Source organism: Dendrobium catenatum, unplaced genomic scaffold, assembly GCF_001605985.2.
Source record: "Dendrobium catenatum unplaced genomic scaffold, ASM160598v2 fragScaff_scaffold_716, whole genome shotgun sequence".
Taxonomy (NCBI): domain Eukaryota; kingdom Viridiplantae; phylum Streptophyta; class Magnoliopsida; order Asparagales; family Orchidaceae; genus Dendrobium; species Dendrobium catenatum.
In genome coordinates this window covers 353,986-380,866 of record NW_021319178.1, presented here as the reverse complement: position 1 = coordinate 380,866, position 26,881 = coordinate 353,986, and the positions used below count along the sequence as shown (strand labels likewise).

General features: G+C 34.3%; 1 protein-coding gene across 2 annotated transcripts; it reads left to right on the top strand.

Moving 5' to 3' along the window:
• LOC110105869 (trihelix transcription factor GT-1) lies at positions 1–26,881 on the top strand. 2 transcript variants are annotated; one of them, XM_028695992.1, is made up of 5 exons: positions 1–708; positions 6,065–6,103; positions 6,692–6,823; positions 7,153–7,380; positions 26,025–26,881. In XM_028695992.1, the coding sequence occupies exons 1-5, from the start codon at positions 162–164 to the stop codon at positions 26,090–26,092; spliced, it is 1,014 nt and encodes a 337-aa protein (XP_028551825.1). In that variant the 5' UTR covers positions 1–161; the 3' UTR covers positions 26,093–26,881. The 2 variants fall into 2 exon arrangements, with proteins under 2 accessions (XP_028551825.1, XP_020691197.1); XM_020835538.2 differs by having other exon boundaries at positions 3–708; positions 25,991–26,831.

Genomic DNA, 26,881 nt, shown 5'->3' with positions numbered 1-26,881 from the left:
GTTGCACTCCGCGCTTCACGAACACACCCGCAGACCCGCTTTCCAAATTTCCTCCTGGTACGCACGTACAAAGCCACTTCCCCAACATTTCCCACGCTAAAAAACCAAGAACAAATCAAAAGCATGGGTTTTGTTTCTCTTATGGGTTTTGCTTCTCTGAAATGTCTATACCCCTTACGCTAGAGCAGCTCCTCGCCGGCGGAGACTTTCCCTTCTCGCGGAGGAGAGAAGAAGATCAACTCGAAGAGTCGAGGAAGAGAATGGCCATGAGTGAGAGCAGCTGCGGCGACGATCAGGAAGTTAGAACCCATGGCCCTAACCCCAAGAAGCGTGCCGAGACCTGGGTCCAGGACGAAACCCTTTGCTTGATCGCCTTCCGCCGCGAGATGGATCGCCTCTTTAACACCTCCAAGTCCAACAAGCACTTATGGGAGCAGATCTCCGCGAAGATGAGGGAGAAAGGCTTCGAGCGATCCCCAACCATGTGTACTGATAAGTGGAGGAACCTGCTGAAGGAGTACAAGAAAGCGAAGCACCATTGTCGAGTGAGTGGAGGAACAGGAGGAGGTGTTGGTGGTGGGTTAGCGAAAACGGCATGTTATAAGGAGCTTGAGGAGTTGCTCAAGGAGCGGGGTCATAAGAATTTGGCATGCAAGGGTTGCGTTTCGTTAAAGAGGGTTGACTCCTTCATGCAGTTCGCGGAGAAAGGTATGCACCCTTGTCTGAAACTAATAAATTCTGGAGTTGGATGGTTTTCTTGCTGTTATTTTTTTATTTTGATTGCAGTTAGGACTCCGCAAGTACATTGTTTGTTCATTTTTGAGTAAAAGATGGCGCCGTATCTACCCTTGGTCTAGGGTTAGATGGCTGCATCATGTATCTGTTTTACAAGGGAGCACAAATTTTTTGTCAAGGGCTTTTTGATATTATGCTTAGCTGGGTGATTTCTATGGGATATTGATCAGTATGTGAATCTGTGATCTACTAGCCCCTCTGGCGGATCTATTTGAGTGGTGACTTTAAAGTTTAAAGAATGGTGGCAGTAGATGCACTACATGATGCTCATATGTGTTTTCATTTCTCAATGCCGGAAGCTGATTGAATTTGTAATATGTGTAAATCATCATCCTTTCCTTGATTTGCATATCCACATATAGCATACACTTTAAGGCGTAGAGTGTATGGCAAGGGGAGGAGAAATTATTCTGTGCGGAGTTTGGACGTAGCTCTACGTGAGGACTCCAATTAAATCTTGATACGTGGAGTGGACATGTAGATATTCAATTAGATTTCATTTTTTAGTCATGTCTTATCAGCCTGACTGACCCGACCCGACCCCCAGTTTTTTACTTTTTGGAAGAGAGGTTTAGGTTTGACGCTCCATTTTAAGAAAAAACCCGCGAAAGCTCCCAAATTCAAATATTTAGGACTTTTGATACCTGCTGAGAATGAAAAAACTACGAACATCCGTTGAAGATTGAGGAGAGCGTTAAATTATCGGCGAGATGGCATGCTCACAGGACATGAAGGCTGAATGGAAGTATGCATACGTTTAGGAATCGGAAGTTAATTTTGCTGGAGCTGTTGCAGGTTTCAACTTATCAGTAAATTTCTACTTCATCCTAAGTTATTAAAAAGGTTTTCCAAGTTTTATATTATTTTACATGGGTTGCTCTGTGCGTCCACAACAACAATAACAACAACATCAAACCTTTATCCCACTATGTGAGGTCGGCTACATGAATCCTTTTTCTCCATTGTGTGGATAGGATGTCCATTGTAAAATAAAGTCGCGTAGAAAAAGCACATCATTTCAGTGCTTTTCTTCTCATCTCTTTTTCTTTTTCTTTATTGTATATTTGGGGGCATGTTGTACAGAAGAGGCGGCTTGGTGTATATATATATATATATATATATATATATGTGGGGGGGGGGGTATGTATAGGGTGGTTTATATAGCATTGTGCATAGGAGGTTAGTGGGGAGCTTTCTATACAGATTGGGGGGTGGGAGGTCTTTATGTACAAATGGGAGGGCTGGAGGGGCAGTTATGGGGGCTTTCTGCATAGTTGGAGGGCTTTATGTACACATGTGGGTGCCGTGGAGGGCTTTCTGTACAAATGGGGGGAATTTATGGGTAGAATGTGGGCGGTCTTGTAGGGGAGAATGAGGGGTACATGTGAGAAATTCCTTTGGTGTTGGTGAGGGGATTTGGTGAGAGGATTGAGTGTGAGTTTGTATTTGGAGATTTTCAACGCCAATTTTGTCATCATTCATATTTCTGCTTTCTCCCGAGTTACAACCTGAAGGATATCAAAAATCTACACAGAAATTATACTAATGTTAGCAAATCTCAAATCTTTGGGGAATTAATTTAAATGACCTCGAGAAAAAATCTTCATACGTACCTATTTTTTTATTTAAGATAACAAATTGATGGGAGTAAAAATTTGGAAAGGGACCCAAATTTTTGCGAGCAAGCTCTAATACTAAATTGATGCAAGCTAAAATTTGGGAACGACCCCAAATTTTTGCGAGCAAGCTCTAATATCAAATTGATGCAAGCAAAAATTTGGGAAGGGCCCCAAATTTTTGCAAGCAAAAAGTCAAATTGATGCTAGCAAAAATTTGCGAAGGGCCCCAAATTTTTGCGAGCAAAATACAAAGATCTTCCTAAGATAAAGAAGATACACAAAATACCCAAAAAGAGACACTTTTTATAATATATAAAGGAGTCTTACAAACTTGGACACAAACACCTTACAAACTTGACATAACATTAAACACCTAAAATTGCATTCCATCCGTTGCTTTGAGAAGAAGGATATAGGTGGGGTGGTCTCTTGCGAATAGAAGAAATAGATTAGAAGCCGAGAAGAAATGGAGGAGAAGCTCGCAAGTTTTCCTAGATAAGTAGAGGAAGAAATAGCATAGATCACAAGATATCTACGAAACCCGTAGGCTTAGATCCAAAAATTATCACCATAAACTCTTATAAAACTGCCACAAACATCTCTATTTATAGGCACAAAAAGGGCAGCCAAACAGCCCAAATATCTCCCATTAAACCCATTAAATTCAAGTTAATAGAAGGCCAAAAGACAACAAATAGAAGGCCAAACAGCAGCAGGAAATCTGCACAGAAAACAGGGAAAAAATCCACGGAATTCCCCCCAAAAAGCCAGGGGAAATCAGCCAGCAAGGGACCCGAAAAGCCAGCACAAGAGACAAAGCAATAGGTCACGGGAAACCAGCCAGCAAGGGATCCGAAAAGCCAGCACAAGAGACAAAGAGGCAGGTCACGGGAAACCAGCCAGCAAGGGAAAACCGAGAAGGCAAAGGGAGGGGAAGAGGCACAAGTCCACTCCATAATAAACTCTTGAAATAATAACATACCTTTTTGAATTAATGAGCTAGGAAATGAATTTATTCCACTATTTATTGAGCTAAACAAGTAGAAAAGGCTCATTAATGAGCTGATTTTAGAAGCTCACCAAAATTTAAAACCAAACTTGTTTTGACCCCCCCTTGCCTACATCACAAATAAATTGTTAGCCTTCTCAAGAGAATAAAAAACTTCAGTATTGCCCCATCTAAGAAAATGTGGTATTAAATTAGGGTACTTACGGGCATTTAGTGAGAAGTGCTCTAGAATCATATCTGTATACGACCACATACAATAATATTAGCTAATGAATTATAAAATGAATTAATAATTAGAATTAGACTTAAATGATCTTAGCACTCACAAATAGGAGAGGTACAAAATCATTTATATAACTAAGTGGCTTCTTCATGGCAAACTTGGTGGCAATTTTATTATACTCATGGACCAAAAATTCCCTAATAATTCTGGCCTGATTAATAGATGAGAACTCATCTACATTACTTACTATAGACAAGAGCCTTCTTGGGGGTTTTTAGGTTATTGTTGGGAAAAAAATATATTAGAAACTACAAACATTATAAAAGACTTTAACATAGCTGCTGGATCAGTTGATTCGTTTATTTCCATCATTTCACTTTTAATATCAGTTGATAAGACTAATGTAAGTGGCTCGCTCTGCCATATGATCTCAACACTTTTGTTGGGCAAATCTGTGAGCAGAGCCACCTCATCAGATGTGAATTTCAATAAATGACCTTTGATAATGAAGCCTTGTTTAGAAATATCCTTTAATTTCAACAGCTCGTATATCAGAGGTATATTTTTCTGAAATCGTGAGAACTTCAGCAATTGATAGATGTTTAAATTCTTCATTGTGTCCTCAACATTTTTGTTAATTACTTCGACAAATGTGTCGCAAATAGTTCAAAAGGTTCAAGCATAACAATGAAATGTAATTGTACAACATAAGGACCCATCTAAAAAAATTAAAAAAAAAAATCAGTGTTTAAAAAGTAAAAGCAAAGTAATAGCAAAGCGCAGTAGAAAAAGCACAGTGAAAGTGCAACAAAACACAGTGAAAGCGCAGTAGCAAATGCGCATTGAAAGTGCCATTAAAAAATGTAATCATATATTTTAAAGGTATGCAACCTAGTTTTGAAAACTGAAGAAGTCGATATACGAGTTGAAATCATGAAGCAAAAGTACAGTGAAAGCACACTTAAAATGCAGTAAAAACGAGGCTAAAATGAACAAAAACAACTCACAAAATTTAAAACTATGCAACCTAGTTTTTAAAATTGAAGAACTCGGTATGGTATCGATTCCTGTGAACATGCAGCAAAAGCGCATCAGTAGAGTACCTGAATGAACTGCAGCTGATTCCTCTTGAGTCATTGCTGGCTGAGCTAGTGTGAGTCTCTGCATGCTGGAAAGTAATTTCTTTAGCAGCATTCATACTAACTCTAGTAAAATATTGCTTCAAATCATGTTTCCTCAGCAAAATTTGCCTACAAATTAGCTAGATAAATAAACTCTGCATTCTAAATATAAGATATAAGAAAGTTTCTGTAGCAAGCAACAAACCTCAATACCTTAAGTTGATTTACATAACACTACCAAGAAGCACTGGGCACTCAGTCTAGCTAGATTACTGATGCCATTAACAAGGCTCGCCCAAAGTAAAAAAAAAAAAAGGTTTATTTTAAACAAGAGAAAAGGGGCAATTTGGCACCTTACCCAATATAACCTTGATTACTTGGTACAAATCGAGGAACTGATGTGGAACACCATATTTGGACATTAATAAGGTCTGAAGGAGATGCTTGAATAGTAACCATTAATTGGCTGTTCAAATCTGATGAGCAGCTACACTCATTAGCTTTGATCCTTCAATGTTTGTGGCATGGATGCCATGGATGTACTTCGGCAAAGCATATAAATGTTAGGGGGCATTATTGTATCACGATGAATCAGTTAATATTCTTTAAGATGGAAAACTATGTGAAAAAGTTTAGAAGCATATTCATAGCTCATGAAGGGTATGAATATAAATAATGGTAAAGAACTTCAAAAATATGGGTGGCATTTTAGAATGTAAAGAGGGAAATGAAGTGAGTTGGTTGCATGATGCAGTGCAACGGATTGATGAGTTAGTGAAAGTACTTAATCTTATTCATTTCCAATTGCCGGTGTAGTTATGGGTTAAGTTAATCAACTGATTAATGTATTTTCAAGTACCAGAAAATCCTCATCCATGCTTGATGTGGTGGAGTTTTAGACCTAGAGGGAGAGTGTAAAATTCCTATTGGAGTTTATTCTATAGAATTTGAACATGATGTAGTTTTTGGCAGCTTAATTGTTGTTGCTATGCAACTTTTAAGCGTCAACCACAAAAAGAAATTGGTTGATTGTTTAATGCTGCTTAACTCTTGAGAAATGTATGGAATAAAGAAACTGGAAGTTTGAACATAGTCATGGGAGTTTGTTGCTTGAAACTTTTATCCATTCTTTTTCTCTACAGCATTTTTATTAATTAAAATATCCCTTCAGGAATGCCTATATTAGCGTCAATGATTTGTTCAGACTGGCATATATGTTTTTGCTGTTCTGTTTCAAACTTCATCTGTAGAACTTGTGAACTTTGTGTGTTATTAACAATTTTTTCTTGCTAATCAGGTCTTGAAGATGTCAATCTTCTGTTTGGACCCACAGAAGGTATTTTATAGTCCTTTCACAGTAAATCTTCCCTTTACCCTTTTTTTGGAGATGTTAGTTCTGGTAGCTAATTTAGATCCATATAAATTATGGTATTCCAAGATATATAAAAGTTATGCGACTTTTTGCAGGTAATACTAAATCATATTAATTATTTTATTAGTTTTTGCAATGGTATCACAATGATTTGTTTGCTTATTATTGCCACAATACTATCCACGTGACGCTGTCTATGTGTGGCTTGAAGAAATGTGATTTCTATTGAATCATAAACAATATGAGATTATGAGGTGTTAGCAACACGTAGACCTCATTTTTCTGACTTTGTTTTGTTCCAGTTGGAGCACCTTTGAGGAATCTAATTAATGTCTTATGTAATATTGAGTTCATTGGAATGCTTAATGATCTTCATCTGAAAATTTGTTGTCCTACTTATTATTACTGAGCTAAGCTCCATCTGAAAACTTTTATTGCCCTTCTTATTATTACTTATCTATCTCCATCTTAAAATTTGTATTGCTCTTTTAATATTTTGAACATGTTTTTCTGAGTTTCATTTTAGTTTGTTGACTTATATTCTTTAATCAGGTACTGGTAGGTCAGCACTCAATCAAGACAGACATTTGGATCATGAGAGAGATTCTCTTGCCATTACAGCAGCAGATGCAGTTACACCTAATGGTATTCCTCCTTGGAGTTGGAAAGATAACTCTGCAAATGGTAATGTAGTGATCTCTTCACATGCTTGAAATTTTTATTTTTCAGAAACTAGTGCTGCCAGTGTTTCTTTATGGCCTTTTCTGGCGATATGAAAATTTTACCAGTATTTAAACTTTGTGGGGATGCTTCAATGTGAAATGTTGTCATTTCCTGATTTCAGGAATTGTGCGTTAATTCTTTAACTTTCTTTGCTACAAGAATAGTATATTTTGCGTTTATATTCTTCTCCATCTTATTTTGTAGACAATATAGTAGTGTGCTACTGCACGGAAGCACTCCATACATCCTTTGGTTTGTTTGACTCGTGTATTGTTTATATGTTTATTCAGGTGAGGATAATCATTCATCCTATCTTGGAAGAGTTATTTTAGTTAAATTGGGGGAATACAGTAGAAAGATAGGCATTGATGGCACTAGTGAGTCAATAAAGGAGGCTATTAAGGCTGCTTTTGGATTGAGGACAAGGAGGGCGTTCTGGCTGGAAGATGAAGATGAGGTTGTACGTAGCCTTGACAGAGACATGCCCCTGGGTACCTATACCATTCATCTTGATGAAGGTTTGATTAAGATTCTTGTGAGCAAATAATTCTGCTATCCTTTCTGTTGGGATCTAGATTGTAGCTTTTCTTTTAGAGGCTCATCCGAGTGGCAGCTTAAGCTTGAAAGGCTTTTATTTATAGAAATCATAATAGAGTTTAAGTTTATGTAAACTTTATTTTGCTGCTATAGATTAAATTGGGCACTCCGTTCTCTTTACTGAAGGTGATGTTAAAGTGCATGAGTACATGTGGTTTCTCTTACATCAGCCTTCCTCTATTTATACCCTGCAACCCAGTCCCACTGATGATGGCCATCTAGCTACATTTTGATCTTTTAATTTCATAAGCATAATTGATTTGTTTATCATTTTCTTCACATCTCTTCATAATCTTATTCATGTTATTAGTGTTCCTTTGAGCCCTTCGGCTTCATGTTATTAGTGTTCCTTTGAGCCCTTTGGCCCTTAAAGTTCCACAAGGTTAGTATTTTTTTGTATGGAAGCCTAACAATATAAATAGCCACTGTCATTTAAAGCTCGGATTTGATGGATTATAGTTTTTTATTTTTTATTTTTTTATTTTTTTTTATGGCTTGTGAAATTTGGCCAGCCATGGGATATGTGATTCCTTCTTCATCTGATTGATTCAGAGAGCTGTTGTAGATAGCAGGTATTTTCCTTTTCTACCTCTCTTCACCATGATTTAACCCTTCTTGATAGCCCGTCTCCGTCACCCCTTGTGGGATTTTGATTATCCATACGTAATTGTAAATTTATAAAAATGCAGCACCCTTACATGTCTACCCAGACTTCTGATTTCATGCTTTGATATTTGCATTCACTAGTGATTTAATTCTCTATCATGAAAACACTGTTGAGTTAGGAACACTTGCATACGGAGCTGATTGACGTATTGCCAAACAATAGCACTATCGAGTCATGCAAGTTTGCATTTGAATTGCAATAGGCACATGGGTACTGTTTTCCTATCATTTGCTGCTTTATTTACAGTAATCAAAATAGGTGCTACCTGTAATAAATTTCAAATGAACAAACTTCACATTCTTGCAGATGAATATTCAACAAAAATCTAAACAAGCAACAGTCTGTCTTTATGATGACTTCAATTATAAACTGGCATTTTGACATGTAAATGTAGTTCTAGAAGTTTCCATATGCATAGAGTTTCCAAAAGAATGCATTGGCATAACTATTTTTATGCCTGCTTATAATTTTTCATTTCCATGTGGAAGCATTATAGTCATGCTAATTTATTTTTAACAAAAAGTAGTTGTATGATTGCTGCAGAAAAATATTGTTGATTTCTAGTTTTAGTTTCTAAGAGTCATTGATTATTATTTCTTGCACTTATTGTAGATTTCATAAACAGAGTGGATAATACCTCATGTACATATTCTTATTGTTAATAAAGTACTGTGGTTATTAAGTCTAACCCTTATGTATAATTTTGCATGATTTTATTGTACTCCTTGATACTTGAACTTGAGTTAAATGAATTGTGCTTTGATATTGCTTCATAGTTTATTACCATATCAGCATGGGCATGAAATTGTCATTAACATTGACTCACTGACAGTTATACACACAAAAGTATGCACATGTTCACATTCATATATATATATATATATAACGTACATACATGAACTTAACTATATAGGGACATACATGATGCAGAATAGATCAATGTCACAAGTTAAAACTATAATGTCGGGAGAGAAACTTGATCTTTGTACATTCTTCCATGAAAAGCTTGAGGTTTACTAATTTATATGTGATGGAAAACAAATTAAATTGCACTTAAATGTTAGGTCGAAACAATTTGACTAACTGTAATAAGTATTTCATAATATTGAGAACTAATAGAGAATTAGCATAAGTTATGTTTCATGAAGTTTGGCTTTTGGTACTACTATTTAGTGCTGTGCGGCATGAAATGAAATCATTGTTAGTCTCACTAACAAGGATAAACACGTTTATAAGTTACGTTGTATAAGGTTGGGTAGGAATGGAGGAGATGCACTTGTAATATAGAATCTCAATCACACGCTTCTTTCACAATTCAAAGTGTGATACAACATGTATTGAAAAGAGCAAGGCATTAAAAATAGCATTATTAACGAAGCCTGAGGATAAACAAAAAAAAAAAAAAAAAAACGAAGCCTGAGGGTATACAATTATTAAAAGATTCAGGCTAGGAATAAGCAAATCCAAGTTGTTGTTTTATTAAATCCATAGCACATTCACAACCAAAGATAAATAAAAGGAATGGAGATGTGATTATGGCGGTAGATGAAATCATAAATAAGATTAGAATTAGTGAGGTGAACGTCGTTCCATTGTCTCTTCTTCAAGCTTCTTACGAAATATGAACTGTTTTCAAATTTAAGATGAAAGAAAATTTCATTAAGCAAAAAGTAGTCCGTTGTCATGAGAGTGGGCCTGGAGTGATGATCAAGTTGCCTTTATTATGATATATAGGCCGCTTATTAGTCATAGAATCAATCTCCTTATAACTATGTACATGAACCCCTTCTTAAATTCCGCTTTGGTGGGAGCTTTAGGCATAAGTTATTCTCTTTTTAGTATTTCATTTACTAATTTAACCTCCTTTTATAATTTGACGGAAAGTGGAAAAAAGAGATGAATGGCTAAAGGCTTTAGGTTCTTATCATACATTCAAGGCATATTTATACACAGCGACTTAGATTATATTAGGAATCTATGTAATTTTAGGACTACTAATAAATTCAATAATTTTAAATTTAAAAGAGAATTCCATCAGTATTTTAAACTAAATCCGTGGTTTGTAGCTGTCCATCAACTTGCCAATCAATTTACTGCTGAATTCATGGGCGTCATTTTTCTTTCCTACAATTGATCATCCCGCCAACGAATATTTTCTTGCCTATTGAATTCATGGGAAAGTAAAAGCTCAAAAAAATTTTCAAAGTAAAATTCAAGATCTTAGGATTTTGATTGTGTATGAAGAAGCTAGTGTTATGCGGGGAAAATGGTAGCTGGTGATATTAAGAATGTTGCAAAGGATATGCTTGTAGTATCAATAAGAAAAAGTTCCTAATAGTAAAAATAGTTAGTTGTAAAATCAAGATATACAAGAAAAGATCAAAGATAAGAAGTTTTGTTATAAAAATTAGTTTAGAGGTAAAAGCTCAAAAAATTTGGAAAGGCATAAAGAGGCTTGTAAGGAGTTTTAAGAAAATAATATGTGATTAAAAAAATTTAGCTTTTAATGATTTATATAATAGATTAGATTTTAAGGAGGGTGAAAGATGTATATATAAGTTAGCCAAGTAAAAAGATACGAGAAGTAACGATTTAGTTCAAGTGATGTGTATGAAAGATATATGCTTTTATTAGAAGAGGATATTCAACAAAAGTTCGATAAGATTTTTAATGAAGATTGTGAGATTACAATTGAATTTTGTTCAATCATGTAGCAACTGAGGATCAACTGGGAGACATCTTCAACAAACCCTTAAGCTATGATACCTTTAGCACATTGAGGACTAGAATAGGTCTCATTGACATTCATGTTTGATTCAGGGCAATATAAAATTAATAACTTGAGATTTTATGTGTTTTACATGTTTATGTTTTTTTTTATGTTTGTTAAATATTCAGTGTTTTTTGCTTGTTAGTAGATATTCCCTGATCACCACACACCTCATATTAAAAAAAATGTTCACATTATATTGTATGAACAATATTCGTATTGTATGGTCTACACAACTCAGCGCCTCTAAGCTGTATGTGATTTCAATGGGTTTGATTTTACCAATTGTTGATGATCATAATGTACGATCCACCTATTTGTATTGTATGATCCAAGTTTTAGTAACAGTTGAATGAATTAAATCGCCTAATATGATAGTCAAAACATCTTCGTACTATACAAACACCTATTCGTACTGTACCATCCTTTTAGTCAAACATCGTACCGACGACTTCTCGGGAAGATCGTTCCTAACGAAGATTGTACAATACGATGCTGATTGTACTGTACGATTTGACCACTTTTTCGACAAATCTTCCAAACGAATTGAATTCTTTTGATCGTAATGTACAAACCTTAATTGTACTGTACGATCTGCTAAAAATCTATAGGGAGGGATTTCTAAAGTTTCATTCACTTTATTTCTCTATTCCTATTCTCAACTTGCTTCATACCTTCAATCCTCCTAATGGCCGGTGGAAAATGAGCTCGTCAATTGTTCCAAGGCAGTTCTCATCATCCTACTGACGACTGTTTCCAAACAATGGACAATGAAGCAGCCTATCATAAATTTATGGAAGCCCATATTACACAGTCCTGAATCCTTGACTAGTCAATCTGCTCTATAGGGTAATGGATCTTTGTGACACTTGCACTGTACATTTTCTTCTTACCTAGCCTTCCCTTTCAATTATGAACTTTTTTATGAATTTTTCGCTAGTCTACAAGTATCTGCAGGTTTTTCCTCCATGACTTTATATTTCTGCAGACGACTCATAGAAATTACTAAATAACCTTTAGCTGAATACCTCCACATATCCACTGAAGGGGTTCAACCCCATATTCTATCATCTAGGGGAGTATGACCGAACCATTGTCAATATATTTATTAGGAATCCTCTAAACCAACATCAGCCACTTGTCCAATCCCTAAATAAAAACGTTCGTATAATTCAATATGTTCTTTGAACTTCTATTCTTCCTGGAGCTGGAGATATGGTAAATATCACTCATCTCTTGTATGTAGTCACCTACTTCATCATGTCCGACACTGTTTTTGATAAACCCCAAATGATCATTTCTTATCTACACAACCTCACTTCTTTTCGCCCACGCTCAACTCGCCGTAATCACAATCCTGCATTAGGCCACATGATTGCATATCTTACACCAAAAATATCAGCTTATGTATCCCATACCAGCATGCAAATTTTCTATTTTCTACTCTGATGGCTCTTTCATGTCTTCTTTGGTCATCACCAAGGGGATTAGCCCGAAGAAGGGCTAGATTTTGATGAGAAAGGGGGGTTGGTCCGTCGCCAGCGTTAGCATCGATACCAGCACAAGCACTAGTACCAGCACCAGCACCAGAATACCAGTGTTATTCCTATGAGATGCTGATACAACACTTTGATTGATTAGAGGCTTGGTTGGATAGTCATATTCAGCATCAGTAGCATGAGATCGACGTGGCATGGTTTGGTAGCAATTTAACATGATTCACCACTATTTCCAACTACCACCACCTGATCAGGGTTCCTACTTCTAGGATTGTTTGTTTGTTTGGAGTTTTTTTTTTTAATATTTGTTTTATAGTTTTTGTTGTGTTTATTATTTTTGTCTTTCTCTCCTTTTTTGTGATGTCAAAAGAAATTGTTAGTTGTGTATTTTGTGTTTTTCTCTGTAATCCATTTTCTTATAAAAAAAATGCTTGCGTCTTCATCTAAAAAAATGATAAATGAAAAATACATAAATTTGTTTTTTTTACTTTCCCTTATTTTTCAAAAATATCTTATCTAGTGAGGGGGAGGTTAGGAGAAAATATAAGCTCTTGCAATTTCAATAAAAAATGTTTGCCATCATAAAAAATGAGATATTGTTGCAATCCAGGATCCTGAGCCTATGATTTTGATGATAATAAACATTATTGAATGAATTTTCATTTCTTCTACTATTATATATTGTGTATGTGTCTTTGTGTGGACTAAGATTTCAGGTATATCATATATCATGCAAGAAGATTTAGAGCTCAAATTTGAGTAAAATAGGATGACAAAGAGTCTGTAATCTTTATTTCTTTTATTTTTAAATTTCTTTAGTCGTAGTCCTATAAAAGGTTCATGCTATGTTGGCGATCTTGCACATATACAGGGGAGAGAAAATAATTTTTAAAATTTTGAACTAATTGTACTATATGATCAAATGCTTTTGAAATAACTTAAAATGACTAATTTTTTAATTAATTTTCTTTGAATGAATCATATCGTACGATCCAAATCGTGTTGTGCGATCTGTTCAAAGTAGAAAACCTAGCCGTCAATTAAAATTAAGTATTTTAAATATCGATCTTTGAACTGATTGTACCATCCGATCACATTCGTACAGTACGATATTTGAAAACTTGCTTAATTAAATCCTCATGATTATTCAATCAAATCAAGTGTTAATTAATATAGTCGATCGTACTTTACGATCTTTAGGTCGTACTTTACGAAGAATCTTGGACGAAACTTTGATTTTTGAACTAATCGTACTATACGATATAAATCATCCAAATGATAGGTAGAGATGATTTTTAATGGTCCCAGCAATCGTCCTTTAATATCACATAAAAGTTGAACTAATTGTATTATGTAACCTTCAGACCGTACTGTAAGATTAAGTATACAGATTTTGAACAATTCGTCCTAGGAAAGTTCCATCGTATTGCATGACAGATGATTTTTGAATTAATCGTATTGTACAACATCGATCGTACTATACAAGCAGTTACTGCTTAATTGAAAATTTTAGGATTTTTAGAGGCCTTGTTTAAAAACTTTTTTTCTTCGTCTCAATGTGAGATAATTTGGCTATTGAAGGTATTCTGGGAGAGAGCGAAAAGAGATCTTGGGGTGGAGAAGGAGAAGGTGAGGTTTGTGAGAGGGAGTAGTGTGGGGGTTTAACACAGTCGCTCCAATCGAGCTTGCACCTTAATTCCTCCATAGGGCTCTCTGGATCTGCTTGGGCTGCTCTAGGAAGAAAGGCTTCAAGATCAAAGTCCGAGGTTATATGCCTTTATCAGGAGGGTGAAAAATGATTGCAAGGTACTCTGCTTTCATTGTGAGGGTGAAAAAGCTTTCCGATTCACTGCCTTCACTTGGTGGATGAAAAGAGTTTCCAAGATTCTCTACCTCACCAGAATGGTGAAAAGGATTCCAGTTCTCGGTTGAACCATTTGCATAAATATTTCAATCACTGTTTTTAATTAATCATTCTTTCTCAACAATATGTTGCAATTATATATCCCTCTCTCCTTGTTTTACTTTTATATAATCTATAGTGAGAATTATATGTATAATCTACTTAACCAATTCTTTGTTAAAAAGCAATCTATCAAATGAGTAATTACTGATCATATTTACTTAGAGGAGTATGTCTTATTATTTTTACAATTCTATCTCTGCTTCATTTATGCTATTATGATTATCAACTTTTATTCGTTCTTTTTGCATGTTTTCATTTAAATTGTTGTGAAAAAGTGATGTTTATTTACTTTTTCACAAATTTGTTTGACAGTTTCCTTGACTCTACTTTCAAAGTTGGCCAACTTCAATTGCAGATATAATTTTGGTTTATTTTCATCGTTTTTGTTAGGTTTTACTCTTTATACGGCTTTTGATTCGTTCTTTCGTGCTTGGTTTGTCACCTTTGTTTGTATCAACATATTGAGCTAAGTTGTGACACCTCTCTTTTAAGTGATGCTCGAAAGAGTTTGCCTACATCTTTGTTTTCATCATTATCAACTTAAGTTGTAGTTCATCTATTACTTGTGATGTCCTAAGCAACTAATAGTTTTTTTTCTAAACATTGTTAAGCTTTTTAATGAAGATTGTCAGAATACGATTGAATTTAATAGCCTTAGCACTCTAAATGTAAATAAAGATTTTTCTTTTTATTGGCGTATTAGTAAAACTGATGTTAGAGAGAATTTAAAGAAAATGAAGTGTGGAAAAATTATTGAACCTGATGATATTCCAATAGACGTGTGAAAATGCTTTGGAGATGAAGGAATTTCATGGCTTACTAAACTTTTTAATATTATTTTGAAGACTAAAAAGATGCCAGGTGAGTGAAGAATGAGTGTGTTGATTCATATTTTTAAGAATAAATGTGATACACAATATTGTGCAAATTACAGAGGAAAAAAAGTGACATCTCTGTTTATTGAGCCAACGGTTTACTAACACTAATACAATAATGAAAAACACCGTGATAGTCAGAATTCTTACTTTTTTAGTGACTACTGAAATGAATATTTTTGAGACATTATTCATATTGCAGTATGGATTTATTATTAACACCATTACTGATTTATGGATATAAAATATATGATATATTCATTGAGCATGTGATATGTAGGATATATTGAGCATGTGATATGTATGATATATTGAGCATGTGATTAAGATATTAATTTAATATTGATATAAAATAATTGGATAGCATGTGTTTATTTTTATATCATTTTACTATATTGATTTTATTTCAATAGTCTTTATTGATGTTTTGATTCGATGCTTTATCTGATTTCTATACTAATTAGTCACTCGTACTGGTTTACCCTAGCTTCAATACTGTAGTGTTTTACTATTTATAGATTCTATTACTACTGCATGTTAATTTTACTCTTTGTGCATTGATTTAATAATCGTATGAATGCTACTACTATGATTTGATCCTCGACATGCATATTGCTCATTTATCGTGCTTTGAATTCAGTTGTAGGTTTTGGTGACCTGCTAGACTTTTTACCTCATTATATGTGGTTAAATGATTTCAGGTCAGGACAGACGATCATGAGTGTGAGGTTGGTCAGAATTTTTCAAGTTTTGTTTTTTTTTTAGTTATTCTTTTGTACTCAGAATAGAGCTATTGTGATATGATTGTGTAGATCTTGAGTAGTGTATATGATTTTTGAAAAATGAATACATATTCATATAATGATGTTTGATTGATAGTTAAAATAAATTAGATAGCTCTGGTTGTTATTTATTAAAAGATTAAAAAATAATTCTTCTAATTTAGATTCCAAAGCATCATAATTGGTATCAGAGCATATTTGTTGAAAGAATTGATTGTTAGTAGAGCTATATGTATTTATTGAGAGTTGGAAAAAATGGATAATTTAGGGTCCATTATCTTGCATACATAATTGATTACATGTGTGTATTATTCAGATCATGCTAAATCATATAGGTAAACAATCAAAATGGATATGTCATAGTCAACTATGCCTAATGAGCAACACAGTGCAGCTCTAATGCCATTTGATAGTGTGATGCAGTTGGCTACTGTGATAGCATAAGTAATGGGGGATGCGCAGAGTAAGCCAACAAGAAGCAAAGAAGAAGAGGGAGATAAGCATTTACAAACATTTCATAAGTTGAAGCCTCCATTGTTCAAAATAGCTGTAGTACCTTAGGTTACAGAAAATTGCTAATTGAGGATAAAAAAAATATTTGACAGCATGTAGTGTCCAGAGAGCTAGAAAGTACTATTAGCTGTGTTCCTTTTTGAGAGAGAGGTTCAAAGATGGTGGGTTGGGCAGCAAAGAAAGAAATTTCAAGGGAAAACAAATATTTTGATCACTTGGGATGAGTTCACTATAGTATTCAGAATGTGATTTGTACCTCCTTTAACTCGACGATAGATGTAGGAAGCTTTTATCAAGTTAGAGCTGGGCCTTAAGACAGTAATGCAATACGAGGCCGAGTTAACGGCCCGTGCTAGGTATGCTCCTTACCAATGTTTAAAATTGCATATTCGGGTATTGAGGCGTTTTTCATTCGTGAGGCGAGGCATAAACCTCAAGGCGTTTTGAGGCGTAAGCCTCAAAATCAAAAGATTGTGTAAACATAAAATGATAATTTTTTTATATACTAATGAGTGAATAATATAAAACATAAAAAAGCATAAGATATGAAGTGAAATCAAAATATCTCAATAATACGACAACATGAAATATAGTTCAACTCAAAATTCTATCTTTCCCAAATCCCAGTATTTTTTTCATTAACATATAATTCCAATTTCCAAAAATAAATAGCAATGACATATCATATAAGAACTCATAAGTCATCAGCACTGTAATCACTAAGGGGTTCTTCATTTGAATCATCATTATGGTGAACTGCTCTCTCCCCTTCCTCCTCTCTTATAGAGCCAATGTCGGACATTTACTTCAAGATTTATGTAAGTTTTAATTTATATAGTGTGAGGCGAGGCGGGCTTCAAGGCGGGCCTCAACCAAGTTGAGGCGCAAGCCTCATAAAAAAAAACTCGAGGCATAAGCATCGAGGCGTTTTTTATTGGAATTGCGTAAAGGAGGGCCTCAAGGCGAGCCTCATATAGTGCAATTTTAAATCATGCTCCTTGATCCCTAATGTTGCAATACGGGCTTCCGAGTTTATGATTTTGATGTTAACAAATAATATTGATTATTTTTTTATTTCTCATAATATTTATAGTACATGTTTGTTTGTGTGTTGACTAATATTTCAGGTACATCATACATCTTTATTTGAAGATTCAGGGCTTAAGATTGGGTATAATAGGTTATGTTAAGTGAGTCTATAATTTTCATTTATTTATTTTTAATTTCTTGATTCAAGTCCTATAATGATGTATGTTAGCTTGGTGACCGTACTGTACGATCTGGTGTTACATAAATTATTTAAAATATTCTATTTTCCTGAAAAAATATTTTATATTTATAACTAATCGTACAGTACGAACACCACATCGTACTGTATGATCTGTTATAATTAGAAAGCTCGCCGTTATTTAAATTAGGCAAAAATTTGAATTTGAAAAGTTATTCTAATCGTACTGTATGAAGCCGATCGTACTGTACAATGTTTAAAATATTGCCGAATTTAATCCTATGATTAGTCAGTCGAAACGGCTTAATTTTGATATTTTGATCGTATTGTACGAATTAGATCGTATTGTATTCTACGAACTAGATCGTATCGTATTGTACGATCAGCAGAGATGATTTTGGTTGTCCCATGTTTCATCCTGGACAAATTGCTTTTCGATTGAGCTGTTCGTATAATACTAATTGGATATCGTATAGTACGAACAGGCAAATTGAACTGCTCGTACAGTATTAATTGGTGATCGTACAATACTAATAAGTCAAATTTTGGACATCGTACTGGACAATCCTACGATCGTACAGTACGATCTTTGACGGCTGAATTGATTTTTTAGGGTTTTTTGAAGCCCTCTATTTAAGCTTTCTTATAAGACTTTGTAAGAGTCTTTGGCAGTCATTGAAGCTTCATTTTCCTGAAAAAAAATTTGAAGAGATAACTTGAAAAGGAGAGAGGAAATGGTGGAGTTTGAGAGAGGGAGAAGATCCTTGGAGGGGGTTTCAAGGGAGTGTGGAGGGTATTTCACATGGTTGCTCTAACAAGCTTGCACCTTAGTACCATCAGATTCAAGGTTTGTTTTGAGTGAAGTTTTGGGAAGAAGAAGATATTTTTGGTGTCAAAGGACCTGACTCCTCCGTCGCACCGGGGAAGGTGGAAGTGATTTTATAAGGACTTCTCCGCCTAGGATGTGGGGGCTAAAGGAGAGTCACAAGATTTGAAATTGCGGAATTGGGTATTGAAGCGTTATTTGTTCATGAGGCGAGGCGTAAGCCTCAAAATATAAAAATTGTGTTAAGTCAAAATACAAGTTAAATATGATTTTTTATATAATATTCAAATAATATGTTAAAGGATGACATATTAACTTATTATTGAATTATGAAGTAACAAATTTACATATTTATGAAACAAAAAAATATATAAGATGTAAAGTGTTAAGTGATAAATTATGTGAAATAGAATTAAAATTCAAATATTATAAGAACAAAACAACATAAAATATATGAATTGCATAAAAATATTATATAACATCAAGTTCAGCTCTAAATTTTTTCTTTCTCAGTTGCCTACTCATTTACGTTTAATTTCTAAAAATGAAATAATTGACAACAACTCAAGTCATCTATACTATCATTATTAAGGGGATTCTTATTTGAGTCATTGTCATAACAAATTGGTCTCTTCCCTGCCTCATCATGCAATGTCTAATATCTCTCAATCTATTTCTTCATTTATTTTAGTTATATTCTTCATATTTTTTAAATATTTGTCATCAACATAAAGATAATGCTTCAAAATTTAAAGAGGAGATGGTGGTGGCGTGCGGCTTTCTAGTTATCCTTTGCGGTGGCTACGACGATGGTGGCTATAGTGAAGGCGGTGGGCTGGAGGTCGAAGCAGTTTAGAGAAAATTGTTGCGGCTTGGGGATGCAAGAATGCATGATTTTTTTGGGGGCTTTTGTATAATATTTATTTAATTTAAATAAAAAAATACATAAATAGATTGAGGCATATGCCTTATGCCAGCGAGGCAAGGCACGCATCAAGGCGGGCCTCATCCAAAATGAGGCGTAAGCCTTATAAAAAATGCTGGAGGCTTAAGCCTTGAGGCATTTTTTATTGGAATTGCGCTGAGGCGGGTCTCAAGGCAAGCCTCATATTGCACAATGGAGAGTCACTAAAGATTTAATGCAATACTCAGATGGTGCCTCCGGGGAGTGGACGTAGTTCAAGGTTTGACTGAACCACTATAAATCTGGTGTGTTCTTTCATTTATTATTTTTACATTTTATTTTTGCATTTATTTTTAGTGTGATTAACTGCGTGGGTGAAATTGATAATCTATCTTTTTATTATGAATGTAATTCGCTTCCGCATCAAGTTATAAAAAGATTTTTCTTTTTGTTAAAGAAATTTTTAAATATTCAATTAACCCCCTTCTTGGCACATCTCGGATTTTCACCTATTACTGAGAAAAAGTGTTATAGGTTTCTACAAGGGTTGAACAGGGAGCTTAGACATCTGCTAGTATCTCTATGGATTCGGGAGTTTTATGAGTTGGTGGAGCGAGTCAGACTGATAAAGATTTATTTGGCAGCATTAATATTCATATATGAGGTGGGCTATAGATATGATGTCAACAGGAGCATAGATGAACTAAGCAGATAAAGAAATGGTGACAAGAAAAGAAGGTATAGTGATTAAAGGGGATATGCATCACTAGCATTTACTGGCAGCTATGGCGAGTCCATTCATTGTGGTCGACAACATGCATGTCAATGTTACTTGTTGACGAGGCGATGTTTTCGCTGTGGACAATAGGGACATAAAGTAGTAAACTATCCTTAGAGGGGATTTGGAGGAAGCACTAATTCTAGTGCAGGACAATCCAGACATGCTGTAGGATAAAGGATTGTTGGGTCAAGAGCATGTAGTAAAAGATTAATAAATAGGGTAGATGACAGAGATGTCAGTGTTAGTTAGAGGGAGACAATTGCACCACGACTGATTGATCCTACTTCAGTGATGCCACATGTGTACAACTTATAGTATCTAGAAGACAGAAAACAACTTGATAGCTCTACTAAGAAGAAATTTATTTGAATGATTGATGATATTGAATATCATGTATAATTGAATGATATGTAATATAATAAACTATATGATTTTAAGATTTTTGATGAGTTTTGATTTTGATTTGATTTGTTTTTAATCATAAGGATTTGATTTATATCAATTTTGTGCCTAAATTCTTAAGGGAAATGCTGGACGACATTTTTTAAGGTGAGTAGATTGTAATGGCCCATATTTTGACCCACACAAATAAAATATTTATGGAGTTATTATAAGTCAATTTTGAAAACCGTCTTTGTCATAAGATATGTATTAATTGCATTTTAATTACATGATTTTTTATAACTTTTGAGCACTAGTAAAAATCATTAAGAAATTGACACCTCTCAGTACAAGTGAGGATTTAGGGATTATTAGGTGTTTGTTTTACAAACCGATTTCATTAATATTTTTTAAATAAAAAATTTTTAAAGCCCAAAAAGATTTATATGATTTTTTTATAAAAATGAATATATTATATAATTATATCAATATTATATTATTATTTATTTATAAATATCTTAATTCTCTATTTTTATTTAAAGCCTCTTTTTCTTCTTAATTTCGCATAACAAAAACCTATATTAAAAATTTAGAGAAAATAAGAGGAGAGAAAATTAAAGCTTGGATTTTGAGGTTGCAGAGCAATTTTCATTCGTCTTGTTAGTTAAAAATTTGCTCGCCTCACTATAGGGTTTATTTCAAATATTTTGTGTTTTTATTTTTTTAATCAAATTTGTATTTCTGTTATCAAAAAATGATAATAATTTTATATTGATAAATTTTTTACCGTGTAACTTTTTATATGTTATAAAGATTGAGATTATTAGCTTTTTGAGTATTTATTTGATATTTTTTACTTTGTGATTTTGAAAATACAATAATTTTTGCATACTTAAAAATTTATTTTGACATCTAACAATAGTTACTTAGTTCAACTAAAGCTTCATAATATTATTTTATATAATTTTGATAATTTAGTTAAATTTTGAAAATGTGAATTTTTTGCTCAGTATAATATTTATAGTCTATCGTTAGGACATTTTGACACTTTTTAAATTAAGCTCAAATATGATTGATTTATTGCAATGCTTTTAAAATAAATGTGAATATGTGATTTAGTAATAGCTAGTCGCTATTACTGTTATAATACTATGAGAATAATGTCTTTAAAAGATAAGTAAAGACTGGTTAACCCGTTGTTTGGAGATTGGTTGACCTATAAAGGATGGTGGACCAACGGTCTTTTTTTTAAATAATATTGTTTGGTATTATCCTATACTAATTCATGTGATACACTGATTAAGAGTTATAAGGAGATGATTACTATAGCGACGAAGAAAGAATGACGATCATATTTACTGAGCCAACAGTTTATTGGCACTGATACAATAATGAAAAACACCGTGATAGCCAGAATTCTTACTTTTACTTAAATGAACGTTATTTAGACATTAATCATGTTATTGTATGGATTTATTATTAATACTATTATTAATTTATTAATATAAAAATCATGATATATTCATTAAGCATGTGATGTGAATGATATAGTGATTATGTTATTAAGATATAGATTTAATATTGATATAGAATAATTGGATAGTATGTGTATATTCTTATATTATTTCACTACATTTATTTGATTTCAACAGTCTTTACTGATATTTTGATTCGATGTTTTTTTGCGATTTCTATATAGATTGGTTACTCTTATGGTTTACTGCTTTCTTGGCTTTCATACCGTAGTGTTTTATTGCTTATAGATTCTACTACTGCATATAAATTTTATTATTTGTATTCTGATTCAATGACATGAATGCTACTGCTGTGATTTGATTCCTGACATATATTTTGCTCCTTTACCGTGCTTTGAATTTTATTATAGGTTTTGATGACCTGTTAGGTTTTTATCTCATTATTTGTGGTTAAATGATTTATGGTCAGGGCAGAGGACTAGGAGTATGAGGTTGGTCAGGATTTGTCTTGTTCCATTTATTTTTGTTTCAGTAATTCTTTTGTACTCATGATAGAATACTTGTGATATGATTGTATAAATCCTGAGTAGTTTATATGATTTTTAGAAAATGAATATAGATGTATATATTGATGTTGATCGATAGTTAAAAGAAATTAGGTAGCTCTGATTTTTATTTAGTAAAAGATTAAAAGAATAAATCTTCCAAATTAGATTCTTGGGCATTACAAGCCTTAAACCCACCCTTTTTTTTGTTGTAGTCATGGATGTTCTTACTAGACATTTGCAAGAGAATGTACCCCGGTGTATGCTTTTTGCTAATGATATTCTTCTTGTTGATTAGACTAGAGAGGGAGTTGAAGGTAAACTCGAATTATGGAGGTCAACCTTTGAGTCTAAAGGTTTTCATTTGAGTAGATCTAAAACAAAATTTATGGATTGTAATTTTAGTAGTGATAGATCTAGTGGGGGGTTTGTGACTTTGAGCGATCAAGTCATTAATAAACGTACTCGTTTTAGATATCTTGGGTGTGTTCTTTAGAGTGGTGGTGAAATATACGAAGATATTAGTAATATAATTCAAGTTGGATGGTTGAAGTGGAGGAATGCCTCAGGTTTGTTGTGTGATAGAAAAGTATCACTCAAACTTAAGGGAAAAGTTTCTAAGATAATGGTGAGACCTGCAATGATTTATGGCACATAATGTTGGCCATTAAAAGAAAAACATAATATTTAGTTAAGTGTTGTTGAGATGAGGATGCTCAGGTGGATGAGTGGATTTACTCTTAGAGACAGGATATGAAATGAGCATATATGTCAAAAGATTGGAGTAGCTCCAGTGACATATAAGTTAGAGAGAGTCGTCTTAGATGGTTTGGTCATGTATAATGGCGGCCTTCCGACGACCCTATTAGGAGATTAGTTTTATTAGATTTGGCCTATGTTAGACATTTGCAAGAGGATGTACCTTGGTGTATGCTTTTTGCTGATGATATTCTTCTTGTTGATAAGACTAGAGAGGGAGTTGAAGGTAAATTTGAATTATGGAGGTCAACCTTAGAGTCTAAAGGTTTTCGCTTGAGTAGATCTAAAACGGAATATGTGGAGTGTAATTTTAGTAGTAATAGACCTAGTGAGGGGATTGTGATTTTGGGCGATCAAGTCATTAATAAGAGTACACATTTTAGATATCTTGGATCTATTGTTCAGAGTGATGGTGAAATAGATGGGGATATTATCAGCAGAATTCAAGTTGGATGGTTGAAGTGGAGGAATGCATCAGGCTTGTTATGTGATAGAAATATACCTCTCAAATTTAAGGGAAAATTCTATAAGATGTTAGTGAGGCCTACAATGCTTTATGGTGCCGAATGTTGGCCATTAAAAGAGAAGCATAATACTAAGTTAATTGTGGCAGAGATGAGGATGCTCAGGTGGATGTGTGGCTTTACCCTTAGAGATAAGATACGAAATGAGCATATACATGAAAAGGTTGGAGTAGCTCCAGTAGAAGATAAGATTATAGAGAGTCTCCTTAGATGGCTTGGTCACATAAAACGGCAGCCTTCCGAGATGTATTTGATTTGACTTATGTTAAGAAAGGTAGGGGTAGACCTAAAAAGACTTGGTTAGAAAATATTAGGAATGATCTTTCTTTATTACATTTAAACGAGAATTTGACTTTTAATAGGACACAATGGAGAAAAAGGATTCATGTAGTTGACCCCACGTAGTTGGATAAAGACTTGATGTTGTTGTTGTTGGCCTATGTTAAGAAATATAGAGGGAGACCTAACCTTTCTATATTAAATTTAAATGAAAATTTGACTCTTAATAGAACACAATAGAGAAAAAAGATTCATGTAGTGGACCCCACGTAGTGGGATAAAGGCCTGATGTTGTTATTGTATTTCCAATCAACCATCAATTGTTTTTGAACTTCTTAGCAAGTTACTTCGTTGGAATGCCCTAATAATATTAACAAATGTTAAGGAGACGTGTCACACCAAAACATCCAAATTCTATTTTAATTTTCAAAAAGCAATGAGAAGTTTTAAATTGAGGCCTTATTGATGTTGGATGTAGTTGCATTCATAGTTACTTTTTTGTTTGTCTACTAATGTTTTTGTAGTAGACTTCTTGCCAGACTAATCTGTGTTACTCAACCAATAACTTGGTCCTGGCAAAGGTTTTGAACCATTTCATTGATTTTAGCAAATTTGGCACAATCTTATTTTCCTTTCAAGGAATATTTGAGCCCTATAAAATATTATGACCCAACCCTAGAAGTTGTCCACTCTTGGGTATACCTACAAGATTACTAAGTTATCTATGCTTGTTCATGGCTCTAAGAAGGGGCTGGCCAGTTTGACTTGACCCATCTTCCATATCGCCAAAGATATGTAGATAGAATTCGAAGAGCTTGGTTAATTGAATGTATTGAAAGTGTATCGCATTCAAAAAGCAGGGTTTATATTTTTTTTAGAGAATTTGAAGAATTGGGAATCATCTTTACTTGGTGAATTCCAAATACAGGATCTCGACCTCATTCATCCCCGCACGCAATTATAACTTGCTACCCCAGCTGTACCCGCAAATGAAACAGCCTTGAAAACCACAGCTGTTCTTGCACGCAACGCCCTTTCCTCTATCAGAGTTGATCCCCACATGACGCAAGCTTGTGACCCGCAACATCCCCATAGGCATCCCTACCTGTGACCTTGCCATCCTCACACTTGATGACAGTTGTGACTTCGTTGTCCCTATCATCCAGCACTAGCCTAATTCCTAGTGGTCTTATCCTCGCATGTTGCACACATGATATCAACTTCGCCATCCCCGATCTTGTTATCCCCTGATGTCACCATTCACACTAGACACCAGCCTTGAGCCCGTAAACCATTGTTGTCCCCATTGTTCACATCTTATCTTGGCCACCATCTCTGGCTTAGAGTATACATTTTAGTTTTAGCTAATCAAGTACAAAAAAAAGATCTCCTGTATTTAGTTTACAACCAAACAATTTCGAAAACATTGATTTTACCTTGAACTGCATGTACAAATCATTTAAATTCTATATACTTTCTATCAAACAACTTCTAAAAAGATTACTAAAAGATTTCCACAATCATTCTTGGTGTGCTAAATTTTCTTTCTTAATAATGACTTAATTTCTACTGGGGAGTCATCTCGGTGCGTTTGAATCTATTTAAGGGAACAAAAGAAGTTGATGTTAGAACAGAGAAAAATTGTTAGCATCAACTATTGAAAGGCAACATATAGTCAGTTATGCATGTAAAATGTACTCTTATTGCATCATCCATAGATTTTCCTGGAACTTTTTCTGACTGCTGTCATTGTTTAGGAGTGACTGTCAAATTCTGTGTGTATGATGACAGCAATCGGTTATCAGTCCGTACAGAAGAAAAGACACTCTACACGCAAGAAGATTTCAATGAATTTCTAACCCGGCGCTGCTGGACTAGCCTTAGAGAGATCAACTCGTTGAGAACTGCAGATACGTTGGATGATCTTCAACCTGGAGCTGTATATCAAGGGCTGCCTGTTACAAGAGCAATCTGACTGGGGACGGCATCATCAGCCTGATCTTTGACTAATAAAAAACCAAAAAAGAATTGGTTATGCTCCTGATAATTTTGTCGCAATGTTCAGGTTGTTTGAGAGCTGAAATGATCTTATTTCCAGCAAGCAGCAGTGCTTCTGGAATCCGCAATGTTCGAAATACAGTCAAGCTTCATATCATCCTGTTAAGTCAATGTGTATGCTCCCAGTTGGCCCTACAGGAGAAGTATAAGTTTATTTAAAACAGTGTAAATAAATTTTCTGGATGATATTTTTGACTGTATATGTTCTACCCCACTACTGCTTTGTGGGTTGTGATATAGAAGCAATCAAGGTAAATCTTTCAACTATTTTTCAAGATTAAGCTACGAAGAAATCGGTGCAACTGCATTGTAGATTAATATTATGACTATTCTGCAAGTCCATTGTGTTTGCTGGCAAGGTTTGAATTCGGCAGTTGTATCTGGATGGTGAATGTACAGAAGCTGGGCTTTATTTAATAGCTTCTCGAGTCTGCAATATCAATGTATTATTTATGGCCATCCATGTCTGTGCTTAGGCAATACTGTTTGATTTACTTGATATGCAAACTGACTGATTCGCTGGGTCATTTATGGTATTTACTTCAACTGGTTGACCATTGCTTCAGGAATAAATTTCCTTCTTATTTACT

Excerpts from the sequence above, each read along its gene's own strand:
- LOC110105869 (XM_020835538.2), top strand. The coding sequence starts at position 162 with ATGTCTATACCCCTTACGCTAGAGCAGCTCCTCGCCGGCGGAGACTTT. Across the intron at positions 709-6,064 it reads CATGCAGTTCGCGGAGAAAG|GTCTTGAAGATGTCAATCTT; the intron begins GTATGCACCCTT and ends CTTGCTAATCAG. Across the intron at positions 7,381-25,990 it reads TACCATTCATCTTGATGAAG|GAGTGACTGTCAAATTCTGT; the intron begins GTTTGATTAAGA and ends GTCATTGTTTAG.